Source organism: Desmodus rotundus, chromosome 13, assembly GCF_022682495.2.
Source record: "Desmodus rotundus isolate HL8 chromosome 13, HLdesRot8A.1, whole genome shotgun sequence".
Lineage (NCBI taxonomy): Eukaryota > Metazoa > Chordata > Mammalia > Chiroptera > Phyllostomidae > Desmodus > Desmodus rotundus.
Genome location: NC_071399.1, coordinates 86,484,502 through 86,509,789, shown reverse-complemented (window position 1 = coordinate 86,509,789; position 25,288 = coordinate 86,484,502). Strand labels below are relative to the sequence as shown.

General features: G+C 44.1%; 1 protein-coding gene across 1 annotated transcript in view; it reads left to right on the top strand.

Moving 5' to 3' along the window:
* ABCC4 (ATP binding cassette subfamily C member 4 (PEL blood group)) overlaps positions 1-25,288 on the top strand; it is a 215,936-nt gene that overhangs the window by 168,691 nt on the left and 21,957 nt on the right. Inside the window, exons 26-29 of the mRNA XM_053916440.2 lie at positions 6,980-7,135; positions 16,947-17,036; positions 22,328-22,500; positions 22,931-23,036. Coding sequence (XP_053772415.1) covers positions 6,980-7,135; positions 16,947-17,036; positions 22,328-22,500; positions 22,931-23,036 — 525 coding nt within the window. The remainder of the gene's footprint in view (positions 1-6,979; positions 7,136-16,946; positions 17,037-22,327; positions 22,501-22,930; positions 23,037-25,288) is intronic.

Below are 25,288 nucleotides of genomic sequence, written 5' to 3'. Positions count from 1 at the left end.
TTGACCGCGAGAGGCTGTTGCAGGGGACATGGGAATGTGTCAACACAGCAGAATGGTGCTTTATTAAACTCTTTCACTTATTTCCTCTGCTGTCCAGATTCCTGGAAGTTGTAGTAAACAAGACAATCTAATAAGCACTAAGCAGGATTCTAATTCACAGAAGAAATAGCAAGGGAAATAAATAACCAAAATGAGGCAAATAGCACCCTAGGCCTTCCTGGTTAGATTCTAAACACTCACTGCATTTTTCATTTAGATGATTTTGTGGTTGATTTGATCATTTTAGAGAGTACTGAGCCATTTCAAAGCATTTTCCAGCTCTAGATGTAGATTGATTTTGGTTTATTATTAGTTTTTTCTTGCTCAGAGCTATTACTTGGATAATACATTTTACAGATGTGTACTAGACCTTGCTATAATGTGCAAAAATATGGTTTCCTACATTTGCTCCTTCTTTACATAATACTTTCTCAGAAACCCGTCCCCTCACTCCCAGATGGTCCCACTTCCCATGCTGCCTTCTGCTTCCTTACTGCTCAGACTTGGCGCCAGAGCCGACAGCCCCTGCATCCCCTGGGGCTTCTTAGAAATGCAGAATTGCAGAACCACCCAGAGCTTACAGTTCAAAACCCCATTTGAAAGACCCTCCCGCCCCACTAAAGTTATGGCCCATGATTTCTACGAGATGTCCGTTGACAGTTTGAAGTTAAGCTCATGGATTACCCCAACCCCTAGGATTGAGCATGATGCTCTAGAAAGTTCTATGTCACCACCCTACTGATTTATCTACTTGTATATTCTGCAAATCGGGGGTTTACATTGTAATCTAACTCTGTGGGATTCCAGGTTGATGCATTTATTTGCATCTTTTCAGGGAGTCTGTCTTCGGCTCAGGCAGTTTTCCATCCTGCTGTCGTGCCTTCCCCACACCAGCCTCCTGCCGAGACCAGAAGTATTCCGTGTATTCTGTGGTGGGCTGGGCCCTGCCTGGGCCCGAGGCACAGACAGCCAGGTGGGACAATATTACTTGAGGCCCTGTCAAAAATTAGCCTCCCTGCCTCCAACAGGGCACTATGTGGAACATAGGGTGCTTTTCCTAGCTACCGTGTACACCAGCAGCTGCGGGTTTCTCTCCCAGCCCTGATGTGAGTGCCTGTTCTCCCTGTTGGCAGCCATCCCACCCACCCTTGGGTACCCCCTCTGCTCAGAGGTGTCTGCTCTTTTGTCCTACCCACCACACTTCACTCACCGGCGTCCACCTCACGCTTTCACTGTCTGGCGATAGGATCCGTATGGTAGGCCATTTCCTTTAGCCTGCACCTCTCCCCACTTTATCTCGTCTAACTAAACAGAAGGGCACAAGGTGCCAGGCCATCCAGGTGACAAGGAGGCCATGAGCAAGTGGAAAGAGGCAGACATCCCTGGGTTTGCTTCCTGCCACTTCTAGGCTCTATTATCTCAGGCAGGTTAATCAATCTTACTAAGCCCCTATCTTCTCTCTTGCAAAATGGAAGTAATAGGACCTCACCTCTAGGGCTGTTGTACCACTTAAACAAGATAAGGCCTATCAAGCACTTGCTCACAGAGGCCAGCACAGAGAAAACACTTGGACAGCCAGAGCTGTCAGCATGAACGGGGTGTAACCTCTCCCATTGACTGCCTCAGTGGCCATCTGCCCCATGACAAGGAGGGGTTGGCCCTTTGCAGTCGTATTTATGGTGATGGGATCCATCTGCCATGTGAGTTTTCTCTGTTCAGCTTCTCTGGGTACTTAGACAATATGGTAGCAGGTTTTCCGTAAATCTCTCCAGCCGGAGGTAAACTCCTCAACCCTCGGTGAAATGAATGCCTCGTTTGGGCAGGACAGCCCAGGTAGTACCTATCCTACAACGGTGGGCCTAATGCAGATCCTGCTGTCAGCACGCTCTCTCCAGCAGAAGGAACAAGGTAGTACAAAAATGCCTACTGTGGCCCTGGCTGGTGTGGCTCAGTGGATTGAGTGCTGGCCTGTGAACCAGAATGGTCGCTGGTTTGAGGTCCCCGTCAGGGTATGTGTCTGGGTTGCAGGCCAGGTCACCAGTTGGGGGGGCATGTGAGAGGCAACCATTTGATGTTTCTTTCCACACATCGATGTTTTTCTCCCTGTCTTTCTCCCTCCCTTCCCCTATTTCTGAAAATAAATTTTAAAATCATAGAAAAAGAAATAGTCCTTACTCTTGAATTTAAAAAAATTGCTACGATGTAAGATAGAAGGAGGTCACAGTTTTTGTTGAAGTTTTGAGGAAGATGAGATGTCATCTGTTAAGGGACAGGTAGAATGTTTCCAAGAAATTGGGCCTTTGAGATAGAATTTGTGCCATATGGTCAGAATTTCAGTGGGTGGGAATGCATGTGAAAGCCATTCCAGGAGGTGGGACCAGAATATGCAAAGGCCCAGCACCCTGGTTCAATGAAAGAAGGACTAGGCACCTGCAGAGCCTACAGGGAGATGGCCTGCCAGGTGTGTAACACCCATTTTCCCTTTTAATCCTCAACACTACCTAGTAATCCCAAGGAAGCTGATTAAGTATGGGTCAGTTAGTTGGGATGGTTGTGTAGAAAAGACTTCCTGGTGCACAGACAAGCACAGAGGTGCCCTTGGGTAGTTTATCCTGAGAAGCGAGGGCACATGGCCCACAGTGGGAAGACGAAGGAGGCAGGAAGCCACTATCCACTGTGTACTCCTAGCAGGGGATGCAATGGGGAAAGTGATTCCATTCTTCCAAATGAACCTAATGGTGATTAAAACAAGATTATAACACCCAGGTTTGTGAATGCGCAGGGAAATGGGTAGGAGTAGAAATTGATACCATATTTCTAGAGGGTAGTTTGGCAGTACTTAACGGCCTCCTTTGAAAATGTTCACACCTGTTTCTCAGCAATTCCACATCTAAGAATGTATCTTAAGGAAATAATAAGGTTGTTTGCCACCATTTAACCTAAGGATATTTAACACAGAGTTACTCATAACAGTAAAGTATCTACAAATAGGGGATTTGCTGAATAAATGATCACATACTGTAATATTATGTAGCCATTTAAGTGTTATGAAATAGTAAACAAAAGCAGGATACAATAATATATTCATATTAATCCCATCTTATTTAAATATATGAGCTAGTATCTTTAAGAACACAGCACACAAGTCTGGAAAGAAAATACATCAACATCTCAAGAATGGCTTTATCAGGGTGCTGTGGTTACCTCTAGTATTCATTTCCTTTCCAATTTACTTGCAGTGGTTATGACTAAGAAAAGGGATGGTTTTATTTCGTTTGTTGTCCTTTTAATGGCCATGCAGCCTTGCACACAGGTGATGACCAGGCGTTATAATGAGGGAATTGGGGTCATGAAACACTGCAGAAGTAGAATCTTCAGGGCCAGGATGGTGTGCGAAAAAGCTAGAAATCAGGTGACTGTTGTGAGCCCACAAGCCTGGAAAAGAAGCTAGGAGATTGAAGTGGGAAAATCAGGAGAAGGGCCTCCTGTTGTTGTGAATGGGGCTTTGGATATCGGTCATGTTGAATTAGACGTATGAAGACAGACTTGGGCAAATGTCCACCTCGCAGATGTTGTCAAGAGACCGGCGTTGGCCCAACTGGGAAAACGTAAAGGGGCAGTTGCCTCGCAGCTAAAATAAGACTGTCTCCCAGGTGTCTCTTTGGTGTTAATGAACGCAGACTTACCGATGTGGGTGACATTCTCCATGGGCATTTGGCAAAACCCACTGAGGACCTGTGACACACTCAGGCTTAGTTTTGATGACTGAACATCAGAGAGAAATACAGGCAGGTTTTCTTCTTTCTCACTATCCTCACTTGAGTTTCGTGCTCAGGGTCCTGCGGTCGTGAGCAGCCCGGAGTGCTCCCGCCACCTCACGGCGAATCACCACAAACCTACAGATGTTCCTGTTTGAACACGCGCCTCAGTTCCAGCGGCAGGAGCGTGCACGCGTTCTCAAAGGCGTGGTTTCTGGTCTGTGTCTGTCTGTGGGTTAGTTTACATGTGAGAACACCAGGAATATTGATTGGGTTGGCCCAAAGGTTCATTTGGTTTTTTTCTGTAAGGTGGCTCTAGTAGCGCTTCATTGTCTTTTAACTTCATTTGAAACCAATTTTGTTAGATTGTATTGTGATAGCCGTCATATCAGCGTGCATTAAAAAAAAAACACAAGCTTGTCAAAATTGGTGAATTTTTGTGCAGCCCTTTTAATATTGGAAAGGGAAGAGTATATGCAATATTTTGGGCATACTGTGCTTTATTATTTCAAGGAAGGTAGAAATGCAACTGAAATGCAAAAACAAATAAGATGTGTGCAGTGCACAGGAAGGTGCTGTGACTGATCAAATGGGTCAAAAGTGGTTTGCGAAGTTTCTTTCTGGTGGCTTCTTGTTGGATGATGCTCCACGTTCTGGTAGATCAGTCGCAATTGATAGTGATCAAATCAACACATTAATTGAGAACAATCAACATTATACCACACAGGAGATAGCCGACATACTCAAAATATCCAAATCAATAAAGTTATTGGTGAAAATGGAAAATGTGTCTTTTATTTTATGGAAAAAACTAGATGGACTTTTTGGCCAACTCAATACACCGAATAGCACCTGAGCCATGCGTGAATGCACTGCGACCTACCTATCAGCAGAAAATGGCCCACCCGTGAAATACAAGAGAACTTACCATAAGGTACAAAATGGCTACAAAGATTTAAAAAATTAGCTGAAGCCATTTTTCTTACATTTAACCTCTATAATTTGGTTTTTTGAGGAAAAAAAGTCACTCGCCTCCCCACACAGGTGTTATTCCGGAGAGCAGTCTCTAATGAACTTTCTTCTCATAGTTGGCTCCACAGGGAACCCACCCAGGGACAGGAAGTGGGAACTTGGATGAGGAGGCATACATAAGTTTGGGAAGGAAGGATGTCATGCCTTGGGTGTTCTATTCAGTAAAATTGGAGGCAGGTTCATTTCCTCTGAGTGAGGGAGGCATACTAACCCTTGTAATGTCATAGTGTGAGAGGAAATCAAAAAGAACTTACGTTCCAGCAGTAGGTCAATGGCGGAGTAAATCCTGATGTGTCTTTGGACAAAATACCTAATCAAGAAAAGGATGTATCAACATAGAAAAATTGTGGTTTAGTGAGAATGAGGAGACTCAGACCTACAGAAGAGGTTTGAACGTGGCCTAGGAAGCCACCCTGGAGACAGGAAGGGAGCTTACCGGTGTCTGATGAAAGCAATGCCCACCCAGCCTGATGGCCCCAGTCAGCTAGTCATGTGATTGGCCAGTAATTTTGACGTGGAAGCAGTGGTGAAGACGAAAAAGCAAAATTAATACAGTCAGAAAAGCAGTATCAAGAGAGATGGTTTGGTTATAGTGGTTTAGGGCCTAGATGCTGGAATTGGGGTCTTGGGTTCAAATGCTGATGACACCACTTAAGAATTGTAGGCTGACTTTTCTCAGGCATGCAGAAAGTGCCAAGCAAGGCGCCCTGCTGATGCTACTTCGAAATTGTTAATAATTTCTTCTCTGAACATGTGTTGTGTTAAGGCTGACGGGACAATGGAACGTGTGTGGGAGCAGAGCAAACAGGCAGATACCCGTGTCTCTCGTTGCTTGCGGCCTCACTTGCGTGTAAGAAAAGATAAATTCTGCTTTGAAATGCTATTAGTGATTTTAAAGATTAAGCTTTACATCTTTGGAGGTATTCAAATGAGAAAATATATGTAGTTCCCACCATGTCGTCGGGGCTCAGAAAAGTTTAATTCTTCTGTGTTGGAAGCGCTAAGTTTGAGAAATCTCCTGAATTAATTCACTGATGAGTGAAAGCAGGTCTTACGCTCCCTCATTGATTCCATATTCCTAAATAGAGATCTCATCTCTTGGGAACCTCCCACCAGGGAATTTTCAGTTGGGCAAGCTCATTGGTTTAAAAAAAAAAAAAAAGCCAGTTTCTGCATACAGATGTAAATGCACACGGCTAAAGGCCGGGTTTTACAATGCTGTTCCACTCCTGACCAGCATTTTGCGTGCATTATATTGATTCTTTGATCTTATTGTCAGCACACTTAATTTCTCTCTGCTTTAGCTTTAATAACTAGACTGATTCTTGACACGTTTCTTTCCCAAGGAGAAATGTATAACTATTAATTGGTTTGTAAAACGCCTTTTGAACGGCTCAGATGAAAGGCCTCATATAAACAGCAAACATTACTTACGTTGTCCTTGATCTCATTGTGTGTATTTTGGCTACTCACTGTCTTTTAAGATACTGAGACTTACATTTTAGAATTTTAAGACATATCCTTTCAAGACATAACCAGACTTTTCACACCCAGAAGTGATTTAGTCTCTTTACCAAACAGCAATCCCTCCTAAGAGCTCGAACTCTGGGAAAATGAACCCTTGTTTATGTATTAAACAAACTTGACTTGTGGACAGATCAATAAAATTACCCAAGAAATGTCAAGGCTCACAATACCCAGACGCAGGAATGAGGCTAATTTGTAAAAGCTGACTTCTCACTGACCACATGCAAGACTCTTGGCTTCTTACTGCCAGGAGATGGATTCTCTTGTTTTTAACTTTTCTTTAGACAGGGTGAATTTCAGCCAGGGGCAGTTTGCTCCCCCACCCCCAGGGACATTTGTCAGCATCTGATAATTTGGGTTGCCACAGTTTGGGGGTGCTGTTGGCATCTGGTAGATAGAACGCTGGGAGACTGGCAAACACCCTACAGCACACAAGACAACCCCCCCCCCCCACACACACACACAACAAGCAGTTATCTGGCCCAAAATAACAACAGCGTCAAGGTTGAGACAGTGGGACTGCACTGAGTAAAGAACGTCCTTAATTCCTCTTCAACAGCCTCGGCTTCTCCTAGGTCTGTGGCGCATTGTTTTTTCTTAATCTCTCCTGGATCTCTTCACAGGTTGGCATTGTGGGAAGAACAGGAGCTGGAAAGAGTTCCCTCATCTCAGCCCTTTTCAGGTTGTCAGAACCCGAAGGTAAAATTTGGATTGATAAGATCTTGACAACCGAAATTGGACTCCACGATTTAAGGAAGAAAATGTCAATCATACCTCAGGTATGCAAGTCAGAGCATTCTCCCGTGTTCTTTTTATAAGGGCACCGGAGTTTGATTGCTTTTAATTTTATTGCTTTTTAACAGTGAATTAAAGGGGTGAGCCATTCCTCCCAGCAGAGCGGATGTTGAACAGCAGGTATTCTTAACAGAGATTTTCGTCAGGTGCCAGAATTTGTTTGTTTATTCGTCATTTGTTGTTGTTGGGGGGGGGTGCATGAGAGAGAGGGAGAGAGCATGCAGATTTATGGATTTCTGGACTCAAACTTCCCCAAGTACCCAGTTTTATCTGTTGATAACCACAGAATTCTGAGAACAAAATGATAATGGTTTGTATAGCACTTGGGGGATTTCTATAGGAAAATGTGGATTTTAAGTGACCTAATGATGGAATGTTGCTGTCGGAAATGAAGCTACTTTTTCACAAGTGGTTATCTCCACGAAGGCTTTTAGGGGAAACTGTGCAGCCTTGAGAATTTTCGAGTGCATAGGTGCTTTGGGGAGACTTTTGGAACTCTAGCCATTAGTAAGGGACACAGACTGGGAAAGTAGTGCAGAGGAGTGAGGAAGGACAGGAGACGAGGAATTCCATCTCTCTGCGCCTCACTTTCTCTCTCCAATACAAGGCAGCTAGCATACCAACGCCAAGCTGCTGTGGGACAAAACAGGTCAGTGTGTGTGGACTGCTTCCCGTGCTGTGATGATGGAGGGCTGAAGTGACCATCTCTTCCAGGGCTCTGATTTTATTTTCTTTTATTCTGCTGCTTAATAGAAGTACGACTTTCAAGAAGTGTTCTGGAGATTGGGTTATAGGCACAAGGAGAGCTCCTGTCAGTCCCGTGGTTCATCCACTGAACATAAATTCAGACAATGTGGCCCTGGCCAGGTGGTTCCGTTGGTTGGAGCATCGGCCTGTATACCAAAAAAGGTTGCAGGTTTGATCCCGGTCAGGGCACATATCTGGGTCATGGGTTTGATCCCTAGTCGAGACACATGCATGTGGGAGGCAACCAATCAGTGTTTCTCTCTCTCTCCCTCTTTCTCTCTTTCTAAAAATCAATAAAAATATTCTCGAGTGAGGATTAAAAAATTTTTTAGAAAATATTGTGGAGCAATTACTCTCCGCCAGGTACAGAGCCAAGGGCAACAGAGGCCCTCTGCCCACTGGCCCGAGCCCTCACCTCTTCCTGCCTGCCCTCTGCTTTGACACTTACACACATTCAGCTCCAGACTTGCTCATTTGTTTTTAAATTTAGTGTTTTTCATTTTGTTTTCTGCTCTATAATCATCTGGCCATCAAGGGAAGCTGAGAAAAAACACACACCCTCTTGAGACGAGAAACCCAGAGAGAAATGAGGCAAATGTGGCTATGACGAGCTCTTAAATGCCTGTTTATACGGGGGCATATCGAGCGTGGTGTCCGAAGAGAAGGAGAATGAGAACTTGTATCTCATGACAGAGTACAGCGATTGCTCCCTGCCACTGGCCTCTAAAATAATCAGAATTACTCTCAGTAATTTTGAAATCCACATATCCCCTTCAGAAGGACAGTCAGATGCCAGCTCACACCGATGAGGTTGACTAGTATGAAAAAAAAAAAACAACAACAACCAGAAAATAACAAGTGTTGGAAATTATGTACACAAACTGGAACCCTTGTGCATGGCTGGTGGAAAGGTAAAGTAGTACAGCCACTGTGGGAAGCCGGATGGAGGCTCCTCAAACAATTAAAAATAGGCCGATCATATGATCCGGCAATTCTGCTTCTGTGTATACACCCCACAGGATTGAAAGCAGGGTCTCGAAGAGATAGCTGTACACCAATACCTTGCTCACCATAGCAGAGATGCAGCAGCTCCCACATGCTCACGGATGGATGGATGGATACACAAGATGTGGGCCATCCATGCTGTGGGGTATGATTCAGCTTTGAGAAGGAAGGACATGTGGACACGTGCTGCAATACGGCTGAGCCTCGAGGACATTATGATGATACGTGAACTAAGCCAGTCACCAAGGAGCAGTACTGTGTGACTCCACTTCTCTGAGAGACGTAGAGTAGTCCAATTCATGGAGACAGGGAGGAGGGCTGTGGTAGCCCCGGGGCTTCGAGGAGAAGGGGGCTGTTTAAGGACTTGGTTTCGGTTGTGCTGATGGGAGGGGCTCTGTGCCAGGGTTGGGGGTGGGGGCGGTGACAGCTGTACAGCAGCCTTGGGTGCCTTAACCCTTCCAAACTGTCCACTTCAAGTGGTGAAGGCAGTACATCTTATGTGTGTTTTAGCAGAATTTTTAAAAATTGTTTTAAAGATGTCCCTTTCAGGAAAAACAGAAAGAAACCTTCGCACATAAAATCCTTGTATTGATAGAGTCCCCTTGGCCCCCAGACTCATGGCTTAGTGATTACGGGGTGAGGTATGAGTTTGAGTTCCCACGTTTTACATTTTGGTTGTACCCGTCTCTGAAATGGGCCAGAGGGGTTTACTTAGGAACAAAGGGCGTGTCCAGAAAGTGCTTTCATATCCTTGGATGAAAGGATCTAGAAACCTGTCCTGTGTTCCTTTCAATGCTTCTTCATAAGAAGCAGTTGTAGGCTTGTGTACACAAAAGAACTATATAAATAAAGAAGGAACGTTCGGTGACTCTGGGCTCTTCCAGTAATGTTTTGGAAGCACATCTGAGCAACGACTAAATATACCTTGACATCACCAGATTTTGGTTCTGTTCCATCAGTTCCCACCCTGCTTTTGAGCATGCTGTCTATATGTTCTCCAGAGCCCTTGCTTACAAAACAGTGCTGAGCTTTGTATCCATGTAGATAATGATCGCCAAGCATTGTAAACACAGAACCTTTTTTTTTTTTCCTTCACTTTATATGCCTTTGCCTCCAAGGCACGGTGTTTGTTGATTAAAGAGAGAGAATCAGGAGAGACTGCAATGTGTGCAGGGTCCCAGAATATCACCCAGGAGGCAGCCAGGGGTAGAAACTTCTAGAACTGAGACCGAGCGTGGACACCATCCATCTCTGCCTCCTTAGGAGCGCGTGGCCTCGATGAAGTCGCAAGGCCTCCGAGGTTCACCAGCCCTAGTAATTACCGCTGACGGAGTTGTCATGAAGAGTGAACTGGATGAGAAAATGATAGGGGCCTATGTCTGGCTCTTAGGGATGCTTGGTAAAGAGTAACTGTGGTAATTAAGGACCGGGGGCACTGACCTTTCATTGCTACGTAAGTAAAAATAGTAAAACATCCCAGAAGTACTTGGCTCTTTAATTTCTACTTATGTTTTTGTGGTCCTTGGTGATGTTTTCATGGATTATTTATGACATAAACCAAATTGTTTATATACATTTAAAGAATAAAGCAAAGAAAGAAGAAATATGTAAAAAATTTGTATAAATTTAAAGAGAGAAGCCTAAATAAATAATAAATAAATAAATGAGGGAGAGAGAGAGGGAGAGAGGGAGGAAAAGACATTCCAGGATGAGGAGACATCTATCCAGTGTTTGCCCCACGAGGAACAACAGGCCTGTCACTTGTTTTTATCTTGTTTTCTGGCCACCCTCCCACCTTTTCCTGACCACCACTCCGCACCCCACCTGTCCACCACAATCCCTCATGGGACCCCTGACATTTTTCCTCCGCTCTCCCTGCATTCCCAGGTGTTCCCTGCCTCTCCCCGAGGACAGGCTGTGTCTCTCAGTTTCATTGATGTGAGTCACCTTGCAGTTCCTGCCCGGTCACACAGAATGAATAATAATTCCTAACGTCTGCGGAACCTTGAACGCATTTTAGCCTCTTTCCTTATCTGCAAGATTGGAAGACTGAGGCACAGTGGCCTTAGCCCACTTTTCAGGTCAGCCATGGAGCCAGGATCCAAATTTCATGTCAGCAGATTCCCAGCTCCTGCCCCTGCTGCTCCGCCGGGCACTCGGAGCCCCTGCTGACTGCGGTCCACAGTGGAACTGCTTGGTATTGTTTTTTGTGCATGTGTGTGCCCGCATGCCCACACGTGGAAACTAAAGTTTCCCAAAATGATATTACTCTGTGCTCTGCACTCTCTTTTCTGTTATATTCATTCTGTGCTCGTTTATATAAAAGACAGAGTGATGATCACGAGGCACAAAATTGATTTCATGATCCGTTGGCTTCACATGCAGTTTGATAAAGGCTGCCCCTCGCCGTCCCCCTGTTTGGTTGGGCTCCAGCTTCACTTATGTTCCAGATTTGCACAGTGTCCCTGCAAGGTTTAACCCCATTTTCAGTGAGGAACTGAAGCTTGGGGAGATGAATCGCTTACCCCAACTCAAACAGCTAATAAGCAGTAGATTCTGAACTCAGGACTGTCCAACTCCAAATCTCTCTCTATATATGTTTCAAATGATGCACTTGTTGAATTGAATGGTGTTCTCATCAGATATTTTACCCATTTTTCCTACCACCCTACTCACAAAGAAGTCCCCTAAACCAAAACAAAAATGAATAAATAGAGAACCACATTGAAAGCTGTTTCTCCTAGTGCTATGTCCCTCATGTGGACAGTTTGGTAGTTTTGAAAAACTGAATTGTTTACTTTGCCCTTAAAATCCAAGTTGCACTCCCCACTAAAAGAAAATCAATTTGGAAACGGGCTTACCCACTCGTGTCATGGGCTAGTGTTAGGAGAAGACACTCAGAATCTTGCCTTGCCAGAGCTAAGAGCCCTCTCTCTTGGCAGTGGCTGTGACTGGCTGCAGTAAACTCACATTCCTCCCGCCAAATGAGTAGGAAGCTGTGTAAGGCCGCGTCTCAAGACCCTGAGTTCCGGAACCTGAGAAGTTCCGAGCAGACTGCACAAAGACTGAACGCAGTGCTGTTTCCTTCTTTACGGATTTGCTGAGCTGGGCCCACATGGTCTTTCCCGGCTGTGTGCTGGCTGTGGTCCGTGATCCTGGGCCCAGCGGCGAGCTTCTGTGGCGGTGTCTCTCTCCCAGGCTCACCCCTGTCACTCTTGACTACCGTGAGCAAGTCAGGATGGGGCGAGGTGTGATAGCAGCAGAGACTGCGATGGGGAAGGGTGCTGTGTGTACAGTGGGGCTAGTACTGGAGGGAGCTTTCAAACACAAACACTGTCCCGAAATAATTTTTTAAAACAACAGGTACCTGAAGGGTAAGCAGCTGTTGTGCCCACAACCCGAAATAGTTAAAATAATGTTCCCTAAAGAGAACACCAAGGAGAGATTATATTCAGGGAGTAGCTTGCTTATCTGAAAGGATCTGGAAAAACGTATTTCAAAACATCTTTGGATGGGTTCTCTATACGTTGAGCCCCTATCCTATGGGCATAAAGAAAACGTTTTCAATTGAAAAGGGATTCCATAGAATTGCAATATTTTTTATTGTACCCCAAGGGTTGGCACAGATCAGCTGCTATCGTCTTTATGTGATTAAACAGATTCATTTTTTAAAAATATTCCTTAAACTTTTGAAATCAAAGCAAAAGCTAGGTGTTTCAAACAGCCCACCCTGCTCTTGTGGTCTTTCCCTTGCCTGGGCTGTTTTCAGCCAACTGGAAAAGGTTAGCCAGCGCTGTCCCTTTAAGACTTCTTTATTACCTGGTGTTCTTTCCCTTCTTTTTTTTTTTTTTCTTGTCAGGAACAAAACTCAAAGAGAGAAGAGGTGGGTATGCTGTTACTAGTAAAGAAATACAATTGGATTCCAGCCTAATGCAGTGGGGCCTTTGTTTCTGCCACCGAAGTCCTCATTAAAGCCCATGGAGCTGCTCCCGCAGCCCCTGACCTTTCTGTGCCGAAGGAGGACTTTACACGACTTAAATTCTTTTTCCTTTGTTGGTGAACAATGTTCTTTTCTTCTGAATATGGGTGATGATCGGTTCATTCAGAGGCTACAGGATTAAAAAAAAAAAAAAAAAAGGAACCCAAGATACCGTTCTTGAGACCTGGGGATGAGCTGCCTTTAATGAAGGTCCTCAGACTAGAAATGGAGAGGGAGCCCGAGGCCTGGCAGAAACAGTGGCAGGGGCCGCTCTGGAGGCTATATTTTAATAGAGGGCAGTCCCCTGGTTTGGGACTGAGATGGTGAAGGTGAAGTGCTGAGCTTTATCTGCCTCGTTTGTAACCACTTGTCCGTGTTTTTGTCTCGGTCCTGGGTCGTTTTAAGTATCTGAAGGTTAGTGGGTAGGGTTTCTTTTTAGGATAATGAAAGGCTTGTCTTCCAGTCATTTGTACAAAAGGTCGAGTAAGACTGTCCTTTTCAGTCACGCAGTTGGGTTGCGGGATTATCGGTTTACTGCACTAAATGCTTTGATTCAGAGTGGCCGTTTTGGGGCAACACACCTAATATGGACTTGTGTTATGTCGGTAACAAAGGAAGAAATTACTACTGAATATGGTACAAAGGGTAAAAATAAAAAGGAACTGCACTTTAAACCAAGATGAAAAACAGGCTTTATACGAATGCTCCATTTAAAATACCGCATTGAACATGAGCATTTATTTCTCTAACTGTACTGTGCCAGCTCACTCCTATTAAATGAGGTTTAATTGTGTACCTTCAGAAAAAAAATACGGTACTTTGGCTAATAAATTTAGTGTATGTTTTCATGAAGGTTGTGGGTCCTACCATAAATGTTTACACTAAACTGTTCTGCCTGCAAACATTTTTACAACACTTATTTGTAAGATTAGTTTATTAATGTCATTGCTTGGAGGTAGGAACTTTAAATAATAATATCTGTCTATCTGTCAGAAATGATCATTTGACCCTTATCTGCGCTTGCCGTGGGTGTCTACTGTGAGCACTTTCATTTCCTTTGGAAGATAATATAATAATTCCTTATTTGGCAAGTGGAAGGAAGTAGAATGAGTAGGAACCAGAACGAACACTGCGCATAAAACACGTCGGCACAGTAAAGCAGACTTTGTTAACAACAAATTGCCTGTTGGTATTAAAGAAAAATTGAGCTTTAATCAGTTAATGTTGTAACAGATCATTCTTTTTATTTAACAAGTTTTGATTGAAATTTTACTCATTTGGAAATATATATGTGGCATGTCTTAACAAAGACAAATATTCTTATTTACTATTTTCTCCCATCTCATACTGCTAAATAAACATGAGTAATTGCCTAATATATTCTTTTAGGCCGACAGTGTAGATTTGGGTGGGGGCCCTTTTGCATTGGAAAATGCTTACACTTAATTTCTTTCTCTTTACGATGCTCAGCGTGATTTGATGATTGGCAGGACCCCCATAAGGCCTGCAGAGCACCTGAGGTCTCTGTTTCCAGCTCAGCATAAAACGTCTGTGGGTCTTGGTCAGGGCCTGCGTGAGCGGCTCCCCTTCCTGCACAGGCCCTACTTTAATCCCCCCGCCTTTGGAGGGATTCATCCACTTCAAGGAGTTCGCTAAAGAGAAGAAGGTGGGGGGAGTGGCAGGAGAGTGGCCCTGATTATGAAATAGGTGATTGGACTTTCGGCGTGTGTCCCCGTGCCTGTTCTCTTGGGCCACCAAACCCACCGCTCCCAGACATGCTACTGCTGTGCTTCGAGTCCTGTCTTCGCTTTTCGAAGGACAAAAGGTCCGTCTTTTTAAAATTCTTCACTGCCTCAGGCGGGGCATGCGACATTTTGGAAAGAAAAAACAAACAAAAAAAATGGGTCAAGAAGACATGAATTGGAGCAAATGATGAAAATTGCTATTTTATTTAACATTGATCACCTTACAATAAATCATGTAGAAAATACAAGCAATATTTTTAATAGTTTGCTTTGGCAGTTCCTCTAGTCTAGAGTGTACTTGAAAAGCCAGGTGGACACTTTATGAAACCCCAGACCTCTTACCAAGTATGAATGCTCTGTGAGAGGAAAAGATTTTCAGGTCATATAAGTGGAGATGGGCAAAGAACCCGTCTTGTCCTGCCTTTAATGTAAGCAAAGGGACCATTTGTCACTTCGCCCGGGAGGCTCAAAGCTGATTCCTTAACCTGCCCTGTCTCAGCCCCTTTATCTCTGCATACACCAATCCTCAAAGAATCTCTCCGTTTGGGCCCCAGAGCAGAGTACCACTGATAGTTCAGAGCGCTGTGGGAAAGCAGGAGAGTCAGAGAAGAGCCAGAAGTGACGGGGACCAGCCACCCACCCCGGCCCAACCACATCGTTTCTGTAAACCTCATGAGAACAACCAGAGGAAGGGAAATCGCCTGGGTGGCTGGAATCTCAGTGCTGACAGTTACGTGGAGGAAGAGAAGTTTCTTTTTTCCTTTAAATCTGAAATACAGGGACGGTTATTCCTGACAGGGAGCTCTTACCATTGCTTAGATGGTTGAGTCTTTGACCCTAAATTTTGGTAGTTTAAGGGAGGCCTTAAATTTGGGTCTCTGGATTTTTTTAGTTCAATTCAGCAATCATTTTGCAATGACTCATGAGCAGTGGTTTTCAGGGCTCTGGGGGCCTATTGACCGCTTTATCAACTTTGTGTGAATAAAATGCCCTCTGTAACGTCTTTTCTACTTTCGGACTTTGCTTAGGGATGTATGTTTTTTGCTGGCGCTCCGTCCGTCTTCTGCCTCCGTTTTCCTCTCCCTGGTCTTGAAGCAGAGACAATAGGGAAAGGAGAGGGTCTGGGGGCGGTCTGAGTGGCATTTCTTCTTCACAGCTAGAGAAAAGTCTACCTTCTCAGTCCTTCAGGCTTTTGAGACATGAAGAGGACCAGTCCAGCCCCAAGGCCAGGCCAGTATCTGAGGCCTGCAGTTCCCTCAAGTCCAGCACTGGTGGAAAAGAGCAGTTTCTTCTTGTCCGCACAGCTGAGCATCTCACCGTTCTACCACCTTCAGTAAAGGCAGCCAGTCGGGCTCTTTGCTGCTGCCCATGTTCTCGAAACTTGTGTTCCCACAGCCTCTGGGAAGGAAACCTAAACGGCCTGCTTAAGCTCTGAGACAGGAGTCTCTCTGGAAATCCAGGAGGCATATATTTCAGGAGTAATTTAACTGTGGTTTCTCCTGAAGCAGATGAATAGGGAGAGCTATTGAAATGAAAACAATTTCAGTGTGACGCATGTCACACTGGGTTTCAGGTTTTCCGGCCCTTGCAGTTAATAACGAGGTTCCGTGAGTCTGGTAACCCTGATGCGCAGACAAGATAACGTGGGGATTAGCTGGTGCAACTCAGAGGCGATCTCCTCGCGAATGGAGGTGCCAGTGGCCCCATTAATTGACATGCTCTTTGGATGAAAAACAGGTTGTCCCGTTCAAACATGTTGCCCTATTCAAACATCTGAAGTGATTCCTAATCCCGGAAGATGGCTTAACCAATGGAGAAAACACCCTAGTTTATTCTTCAGTGCAAAGGTGCAAATATTTAACAGTTTTGCTTTGAGGCGCCAATTTTAACTAGTCATGCTCTTGGTATTTTTCCAGCATCACACTGGGATTGACTATTAATTTATATCGTTCTTTTGCTGTAAACTTCCTCAAATAATTATATCCTTGTTTTTTTTTTCCTGTTTGAACAAATATCACTACCAAAAAGGCATTTTAAAAAATCAGACCTTCGTTTTTCATTTTCTTCTTCAGATGACACACTTCAGCAGTTTCTTTTGTTAGTGCTCAGTGGTCCAGATGATATTTTGGACTGCGTTCTATACAGTGGAAAATTATTAGTAATAGAGAGATTGTTCTGTAAACAAGCATTTGCAACCTTGTAACTCATGATTATAGTGAATTTTGGTCTTCTGAATTTTCATTCCGTTCTGCAAGTTAGCATTGGAGTCAACGGGAAAGAGGCTACAGCAGTAACATTCCCTGTGTCTGCGGTGTTTAGGAACCTGTTCTGTTCACTGGAACCATGAGGAAAAATCTGGACCCCTTTAATGAGCACACGGATGAGGAACTGTGGAACGCCTTAAAAGAGGTAATTCACAAAGTGTAATTAACTTGTTAGCGCCGGCATACGGGCGTCGGTAGTACTGCCGGTAATTTAGGGGGAGCTTTTCGGTTTAACTGACTCTGTTCACCACCTAGGAGAACGTCGATGACATGGATACGCATATAATGTGTGTATTAATTGATGACGGAAACCAGAACTAGAGCGGCTCATGTTTTCATTTTAACCATTTTCCTAGAACCCAAAGCAACTAGATACATTATCGTGTGCACCGCAGAGCGCCGAACTGGAAGTCATAGTTACGGGTTCAGCTTCTTCGAGTCATCTAGTGACTGCCATGTGTTTTACTCCTCTGGTCTTCGGGAACAACTGCTAAGTGGAGGCGATAATAGTTTTTCATTATTAACTAAAAGATAAATGAGGCCATACTAATAAAATACTTGGAAGCTTTATCAAAAAGTGTGTATAAGGGGAAATTATTCAGTTAGCATGTGGTAATAATTACTTATTAGCAAACGTGTTTTCGTGCTGCAGAGGGAGTACAGATAACAGCACCCGGGAGCTTTCGCTCTGTTTTCATACCAGTAACGTTCGTTTCTAGAGAACTTTCTTTTATGAGCACAGTGTTTTCCTGTGGACCACTTCTTTGAGTTTCCTCCCCCTTACATAAGATGATTTTGACTGGTACGGTATTGTTGGTTTGTAATTTTTTTTGGTTTTGGTTTTTTGCTCACGGGATTTTTATTTGTATTAAAATATATTTTAAAAGCAACATTAGGTAATTTCAAATACGTGTACACAGCTTTCATCAGCATCTTTATTCAGCTTATTAAATTTTTCTTGATTATATCTGATTAAACATTTGACATATTTAAACTCACTTCACTTTTTTGTAATTCTGCTACTTATGTATCACGTATAAGTGAAAGCTTCCTTTGAAGTTTTATGGGAAGTTGGTGATGCCGACTGGCATTTAATAAAACCCAAAGCAAGATTATTAAAACACTGAAAAACCCACTTAGTCCTATTTTCACAGGGCTCATTGTGTTGTATCCTTTAATACTAATTATTTTGTGCATTCGCCCTAGTTCTCCTACTAATTGATTCCAAGCTCCTGGAAGGCAGAAGCCACATCTAGGCTTCTGAACCATAGACAGACTTCTCCTCCCTCAGAGGACCTAGCTCAGTCTTTGCTTTCAAAAAGTAAGCACTCAATAAACACGTACTCAGTGTTCATTAACATTCTCTTCATTTCAGAGAAGTGGGGCTCATTTCTTTAAAAAAGCAAAACGCAACAAAAACACACAAGACCCAGCCATTGGTTGCTCGCACGGTGGTGGTTCTGAACCTGCGTGTTTCCCGTTTCATGTCCTGCTCCCAGGGATGGCTCCGAAGTCTTTCATTAGAGATGGGCTTTGACTGCGAGCAGGCCTATTTGGATGCCCGACAACTTCCTGCCAGTAATTCTGGTTTCTGAAGGCAAGTCGGCACTCAGTCTTCCCACATCCACCCTGCTCTCCAGCACCTGTGGGGATTTTCCTTTCTTAAGTCGGGCCAACCCCTTCGCCTTCTCCTGCTGGAGCAGCAGGGGACCTGTGACTCCACTGAAGGTGGCGAGTCTTTCTACAGTGGAACTCTAGAAGAGAAGAGGTGGGGGACCAGTCACCCATCACGTAGAAAGACAGGGTGGTCACCGCTCTCGCACTCTTGGGGCACATTTAGTGGTGAAATTGTAACACACCTTAAAAAAAAAACAGGAATGACTGGTAAATTATTTTTCTCTTTATTTCAGAGCTTGCGATCTGTCTTCACAGACTCTCAGACGGTAGAATCACTCTAGAAACACATTGTTCCATAGACAGTGAAGAAATGTTCATTGGCAGGCAAATCCTGTCAAAAACTCTCTGAGAGCTTGGCTGTGACTTACTTCCTCTGCAGGAGCCAAATTTACAACAAAATGTAGCAGCCTCTCAGAATTCTAAAAATGATGAGATGGTGGAAGTGGTGGATGATAGGAAGACCTGCCTTTACTGAAGCTACATTTGGAACTTCCTGTGAATAGAAGTAAACGTGAATTTATTTCACAGTCTGAAGCCAGCAGTTTCTGTGTCTTGCTTCTGGAATTGACCATGTGGTCCCAGTGAGACCTCTGAGTGTGACCCCAGCTCTGTGTTTTTCAACGAGAGAGTTGGTGTCCTGATTGTTAGAAAACGCACCAAGTCTTTCACTGGAAAACACAGAAAGCAGTGAAGTCAGATTTTAGGAGATCTAAAAATCCTCGTCGGCTGGATCATCAGTGATGCCAAACTGGAGACGGAACCCACACTCAGAGGGTCGTCTAAGAGTCAATAAAAGGGCGCTACGTCTTCCTCTTTACGAAATTCAAATAAAAGGAAAAGATGCCCTTTTTCTTTTTAAGTCCTCTTTGTTCTGCCTCCTCCTTCTCCCTTGGCGGAGGCGGACATTCAGAAGGGAGATAGTTTGATAGATGTTGCCCATCTCAGCTTGGTTATTTTAAAAGGTATGCAGAAAATACATTTTCCATACATGTACTGAAAAATGTCCATCTGTACACTGAAGAAAGTTCATTAGAAATTAGCGCTGATGAGGGCACCTAAAAAGAAATGGCAGCTCTATACCTAGATCATAAGTAATGGCTAACGATGAAGCAGTTCGTTGGCGAAAGGCCCCAACACTCAAACATTACATACGCGCGCATCGTCTCGGTGCTGATACATGGGAAGAAGACAAATGTAGCAGGTCACGGAGAGCGGCGCGCTCACAGCATTAGTGACGATAGGCAGTGTCTGTCGATCTCGTGCTTTGGATCGAGCACTGTTGGAAACTCTACACATGCTAATTTGATACTCTAACAATGTTAGGAGGGTAGCCACCTTTATTATTACAATATTACAGTATTATTTATAGGTTGGGAAGCTAAGGTAGAGAAAGCTCAGGAATGTGCCCAATTGGCAGAGCCAGGTGAGGCTCGCGCCCAGGCTGTCTGGCCTCAATCTCCCAGTGTCTCGTTTTAAAATTTCCAGATCACAGGAAAGTCAAAGGAATAAGCTAATGAACTCACATAATACCCTTCACCTAAATTCACTCGTTAATATTTTGCTACATTTGTTTTCTCCCTTCTGTATCTATATTTTGCAGAATCATTTGAAAGTATGTTGTGGGAATTTCCATTAAATGCTGCAATTCACACTTTTGCATGCTCGCCCCGCCCCGAAATATATGCCTCCTCAGAAGAAGGACATCCTGTTTTATGTATAGTCATCTCACTTAGTAATATTACACTGTTATCTAATGTTCTTGAATTCCCCAGTTACTATGTTACTCAGTTCTCTTCTGCTGGTTCCCCAGATGTGGGATAACACTAACAGAGAGCCTTCACACTGGTGTTAAATGAAAGTAGAGTCTCAGAAAGGTGCTTGCTGGGTCACATGGCTATTGTTCTTCCCTTAAGAGGCCTTCCTCCTCAACAGGCAGATATGGAGGGCCTGAAAGATGGTCCAGAACCAGGCTAGTGATGAGATGCGATCAGCGTCAGGCAAGGGTGACATTATTTCTTCATAACCGCAGTATCCCTTACGAAAGACCAGTTTGCATATATAAGTGCTGTCAAAGTCAGCCCAGCAGGAAAAGCTCACAGAGGCCTTGCCACTGTCGTGCTTTTGATCAGTCCTTTCACCTGGGGTGTGGATCTATGAATATGTGTCGTGAAAAGAATACTCGGTAAGTACTCTTCCTTATAATGGAGGAGGGTTGACGAAGTTGACATCTTCGTTTTACAATTTTCAGTAAAAGCCATTGCACCACAATTCACATCCAACAGTTTAGATTTTGTATACCCTTCATGCTAACGCCCAGTACCAGTACCATGTTTAATCCTAGCTCAGGGTTTCCGTTTGCTGACACTGGACTTCCATCCTGAACGCAACTCCAGACCACACTCCCAGAAGGGCTTCAGGATTTAGGATGCTGTGAAAACGTTGCCCACTTACCCTTGGTGTTGGTTATTTGACATCATCATTCTGTGCCCCTGCCGATTGGCCTTCGCTCATCAGCCTGTTAATCTCTTAGTGCGAAGACTGTTTACTTTTCTTCATTAACTCTGAAGAATAGCCTGGGTTTGGTGCTTGCATTGAACTGAGCAGTACCACCCGGTATAGTTTCAGGTTATCTTCAGTGGTTAAGGGTTTTTTTTTTAATTTATAATCACAGTTTTTTGAAGCTGGATTAATATAAACACCATCTATCCCCATAGTCTGGGGGAAATAAGATGTTACGCTGTGCCCTGTATTTCATTCACTGCAAAACATTTATGAAGTTGGAGTAAGTGCTCTCGACTGGTCTGTAATATGAGATTAAATTTGGGAAAGAACCGCCACCAAAACAGACTCCCATTTTTACTAATATATGAAACGCAGTTTGCCAAAGTATGAATTTTTATTCTTTAAACTTGGAAATCTCCCCAAAGAGCAAGATTGTATCTTTAGAGAGGCATACTTCCTGCCATGATTTAAAACAGTTATTTTTCCTTCAGTGTACTAACTCCTATGCAAAATGTATTTTGGGAAACTCGACTCAACCATAAGATCCTTTTAACTCGTTGCTCAGACTGCATTGGGAGAAACGCCTTCATTTCTTGAGACACTTCCTTAACGAAACCCTGGGAAGGAATCCTGGTGGGTGTCGTGTCAGGGGTGGGGGCACGGAGGGGATTGAACCATTTTTTATTGATTGACGAATGATTCCCGCATCAGAACATTCCTGCCTTGTACGCGTGACCCAGGATTCTGATAAATCTATAATTTATAACCTTCACAGCCATCCCATTTTAGAGCATTTTTCCCACCCATGCCACCATGTTCCCTGTGTCTGTGTGCAGTTAACCCTCCCCAGGCAATGGCTGGTCTACGTTTTTGTCTCTATAAATTCCTGAAGTTAAATGTTGATGAAAACTTAAAAAGTAACATTTAAAAATGTTTCCATCCTCTCCCTTAGGAAGAATTTTATTTAGCATACTGTGTACGCCTCGATGACATTGACAGGGCGGGAACAGCCAGTGCCGAATCGTGGCAGCCAGGACGAATCTTGGCTCCCATTAGGTTTGTGCTCTCAAGTCAGAAGATTTCTGTCCTGGGTTGACTCAACCATCTTTCTCAGGGAACACGAATTGGAAGTAACTGTCCCTGTCACGTGGCTATCGTCGCAAGGTGCAGAGGAAGCTCCAAGGATTTCAAGGCTCTGATGTCTACTTCAGTAGTAGTTCACTTCGGAAAACAACGTTCTTCGTTCTGTATCTGCAGGTGCAGCTTAAAGAAACCATCGAAGAGCTCCCCGGTAAAATGGATACAGAGCTAGCAGAATCCGGATCGAACTTCAGTGTGGGACAGAGACAGCTGGTGTGCCTTGCCAGAGCTATTCTCAGGAGGAATCGGATATTGATCATTGACGAAGCGACAGCAAATGTGGATCTAAGGTACAGCGCCGAGTTCCCTGTAACCCGGAACCTGGATTTCAAATGTGGTAAAATGAGACACATCTCATGACGGCGAGACGTTTTCCTAAGCACTCTCTTTGCCCCGAGGATACCCCGTGATGACATTAATTCTGGCAAGCAGAGGAAGAAACCAAAACGTGTCCTACGGTGTTGATGACAGTATTAAGCACCCTAAGAATGCTAGATTCTTAAATTCAGCTCCCCCTAGTTTTAAGCAATTTGAGGAGAAGAATATCTTTCATTTTTTAATGAAAAATAGTAAATTTCTAAATAGACTTTCTACTTAGATTTTAAAGAACAAGCTCTTGCTTAAGGTATTGATTTTTAAAACCATTATACAAATATCATATGATCTCTTTAAGTCTTAAGTCTGTCTTTACTGAACTAACTTCAACTTCTTTGATTCTAGAACTGATGAGTTAATACAAAAAAAAATCCGTGAGAAATTTGCCCAGTGCACCGTGCTCACCATTGCACACAGGTTGAACACCATTATCGACAGTGACAAGATTATGGTAAGACCTTCACCTGTGGAACTCCGGTTGTTTCTGTTCCTGTTCACTTTCTCAACCTAGCCTTTCTTGTTAAGCTGGATCGAGATCTACGATAAGTTAATTTTCTGTTAATTTTTCCTCCCATTCTTGACAATAACTCACATACTTAACTACACATTCAGAATGTGCTATGAAATAATATATCCACTGATTCCATAATTTCATACTTAAAGCTTATTCCTATTGTCATTTTTGTTTAAGATGGCCAACCGTGAAAATATTCCAAATCCAAGATACAGCTTCATGTTACATAGTAACAAAACATAGTCATTTCTGCTGTGTCACCATTGTTTCAGCAGTTTGGATTCCCTTAATCAAACATTTAGCCTTTCATTTGGGCTGCCGGGGGTCATTGCGTTTGGCCGCAGAATTTCTCAGCTCTTGGGATGTTCACAAATTGTGTCTTCAAAGAGGAGTCTTTGGGAAGAAAGGGCCTAGTCAGAAAAGCAATGTATTTCAACAGAAAGGATTTAATATAGTCAATTTGAGCTATAGGATTGGAGGGCTGGAAGCGGGAAAGCAAATACCAGGGTGATAATTCTAGAAAGCAGCTGCTATGCCCAAGGATGGATCTCCAGACCAAGGAGCTGGGAGGAGGGCCCCCAAAGGGCCAGGGTCACGGCTGCTGGTCTCATCTGTGCAGGAAGGAGCACTGGTGGCCAGTTCTCAATATGCCGATAGAAGGTGAAGGCTGGGGCCGGGTCCTGCTCCTGTGGGGATGCTGGCCTGAGAGGCAGAAACTAGGTGGACCGTGTGTTGTCTGTCCCACCTTTGGTCCTCGTCTTATGCCCCTACTGGCAGAACCTAGCAAAGGGCCGACTAAAATGCAATTTGCAGAGACCCAGTCCCAGTATGAGGGTAGATCTGGGGCTGAGAGAGTGTAGACAAACAGCCAGCCAGTCCCTTCCAAGGTAGAGCCCAGCAGTGCACCGTGGCAGGCTCCGAGCTTCCGTCTCTGGATACGTTTACTGTCTTCTTCCTGGTGTGATTGGCTCTTACTTCCTTAGTAATTCAGTCTTTTCTTTCCTTATTTGTATTTCCTTCATTCCTCCGTTTCTTTTCTCTGTCCCTCTCTCCCTTTTTTTTCCTCCTCTCTTTCTCTTTCTTTTTTCCCTGTTACTTACTCACGTTCAGTAGATCTCAGAATGTGGCTTTATAAAATGAAAAGAAAATCATCCCTCAAAGGAAAAACCTTTGGCTGCAAACAAGCCCAAAGAATGTAAGCTATTTTCAGGCTAACCCCAGCCTGTGGCAACGCACAGATTTTTGTCTATCTGTTGTCATAGATACCAGTGTCCAGTGATGCTCTGGTTAGTAATGAAGAAGTAAATTGGTAAGGAAGGCACACATGGTACAGGAGAGGCAACAGATGAAGTTAGTCAGTGGTCCTTATGCTCCATACAGACCCGGTTCAATGATCAGTAATAAGTGAGCATTAGCATCCAAACTTCCTCGTGTCCAATGGTGATGGAGCTGTCTCTCTTGACTTCCTGGGTGGTTTCTGGAATACTGCCTCCCAACCTGCTGTGTCAGATGGGATCATCAGTAGGGACATTAAGAAGATACCAGACTGTCAGTGTCGAAGTGGTCCCTTTCGCCTGTCGCTCTCCAGAGTTGGACGTGTGGAGGAGTGAGGTCTGGCAGTGTACACCCCAAGAGCGGGGATTGCCAACCAAAAGGATGTTGTCTTTTTTAAAAAAGATATTTATTTATTTATTTTTAGAGAGAGGGGAAGGGAGGGAGGAAGAGAGGAAGAGAAACATCGATCAGTTGCCTCTCATATGCCCCCCAACTTGGGGCCCGAACATGCACCCCAGGCCTGTGCCATGACTGGAATCAGATCAGTGACCTTTTGCTTTGCGGGTGGGTAAACGCCCAACCAACTGAGCAACACCAGCCAATGCCAAAAGGGTGTTTCCAGCTCCAAGCAGTGCAGCTGGTCATCTGGACTGGAGCATCGCAGCAGGAGATGGGCCACCCCAGCAGACTTCTGTGAGCGGCCATGTGATGTTCCATCATTACAGCCCAGAGACCCATTAGATTCCAGAAACATCGCTTAACATCCAGCATCCTTCATTTTGTGATCCTGAGTGGCAGCTGGAAAAGAACGTTGCATTTCTGCTTTTTCACCTGTCACTTTGTTGTTCTCCTCTCTAGCACTGCATTTCTCAGACTGTGCTCTGGAGCATCCTTCTGCCACAGGAGATGAATGA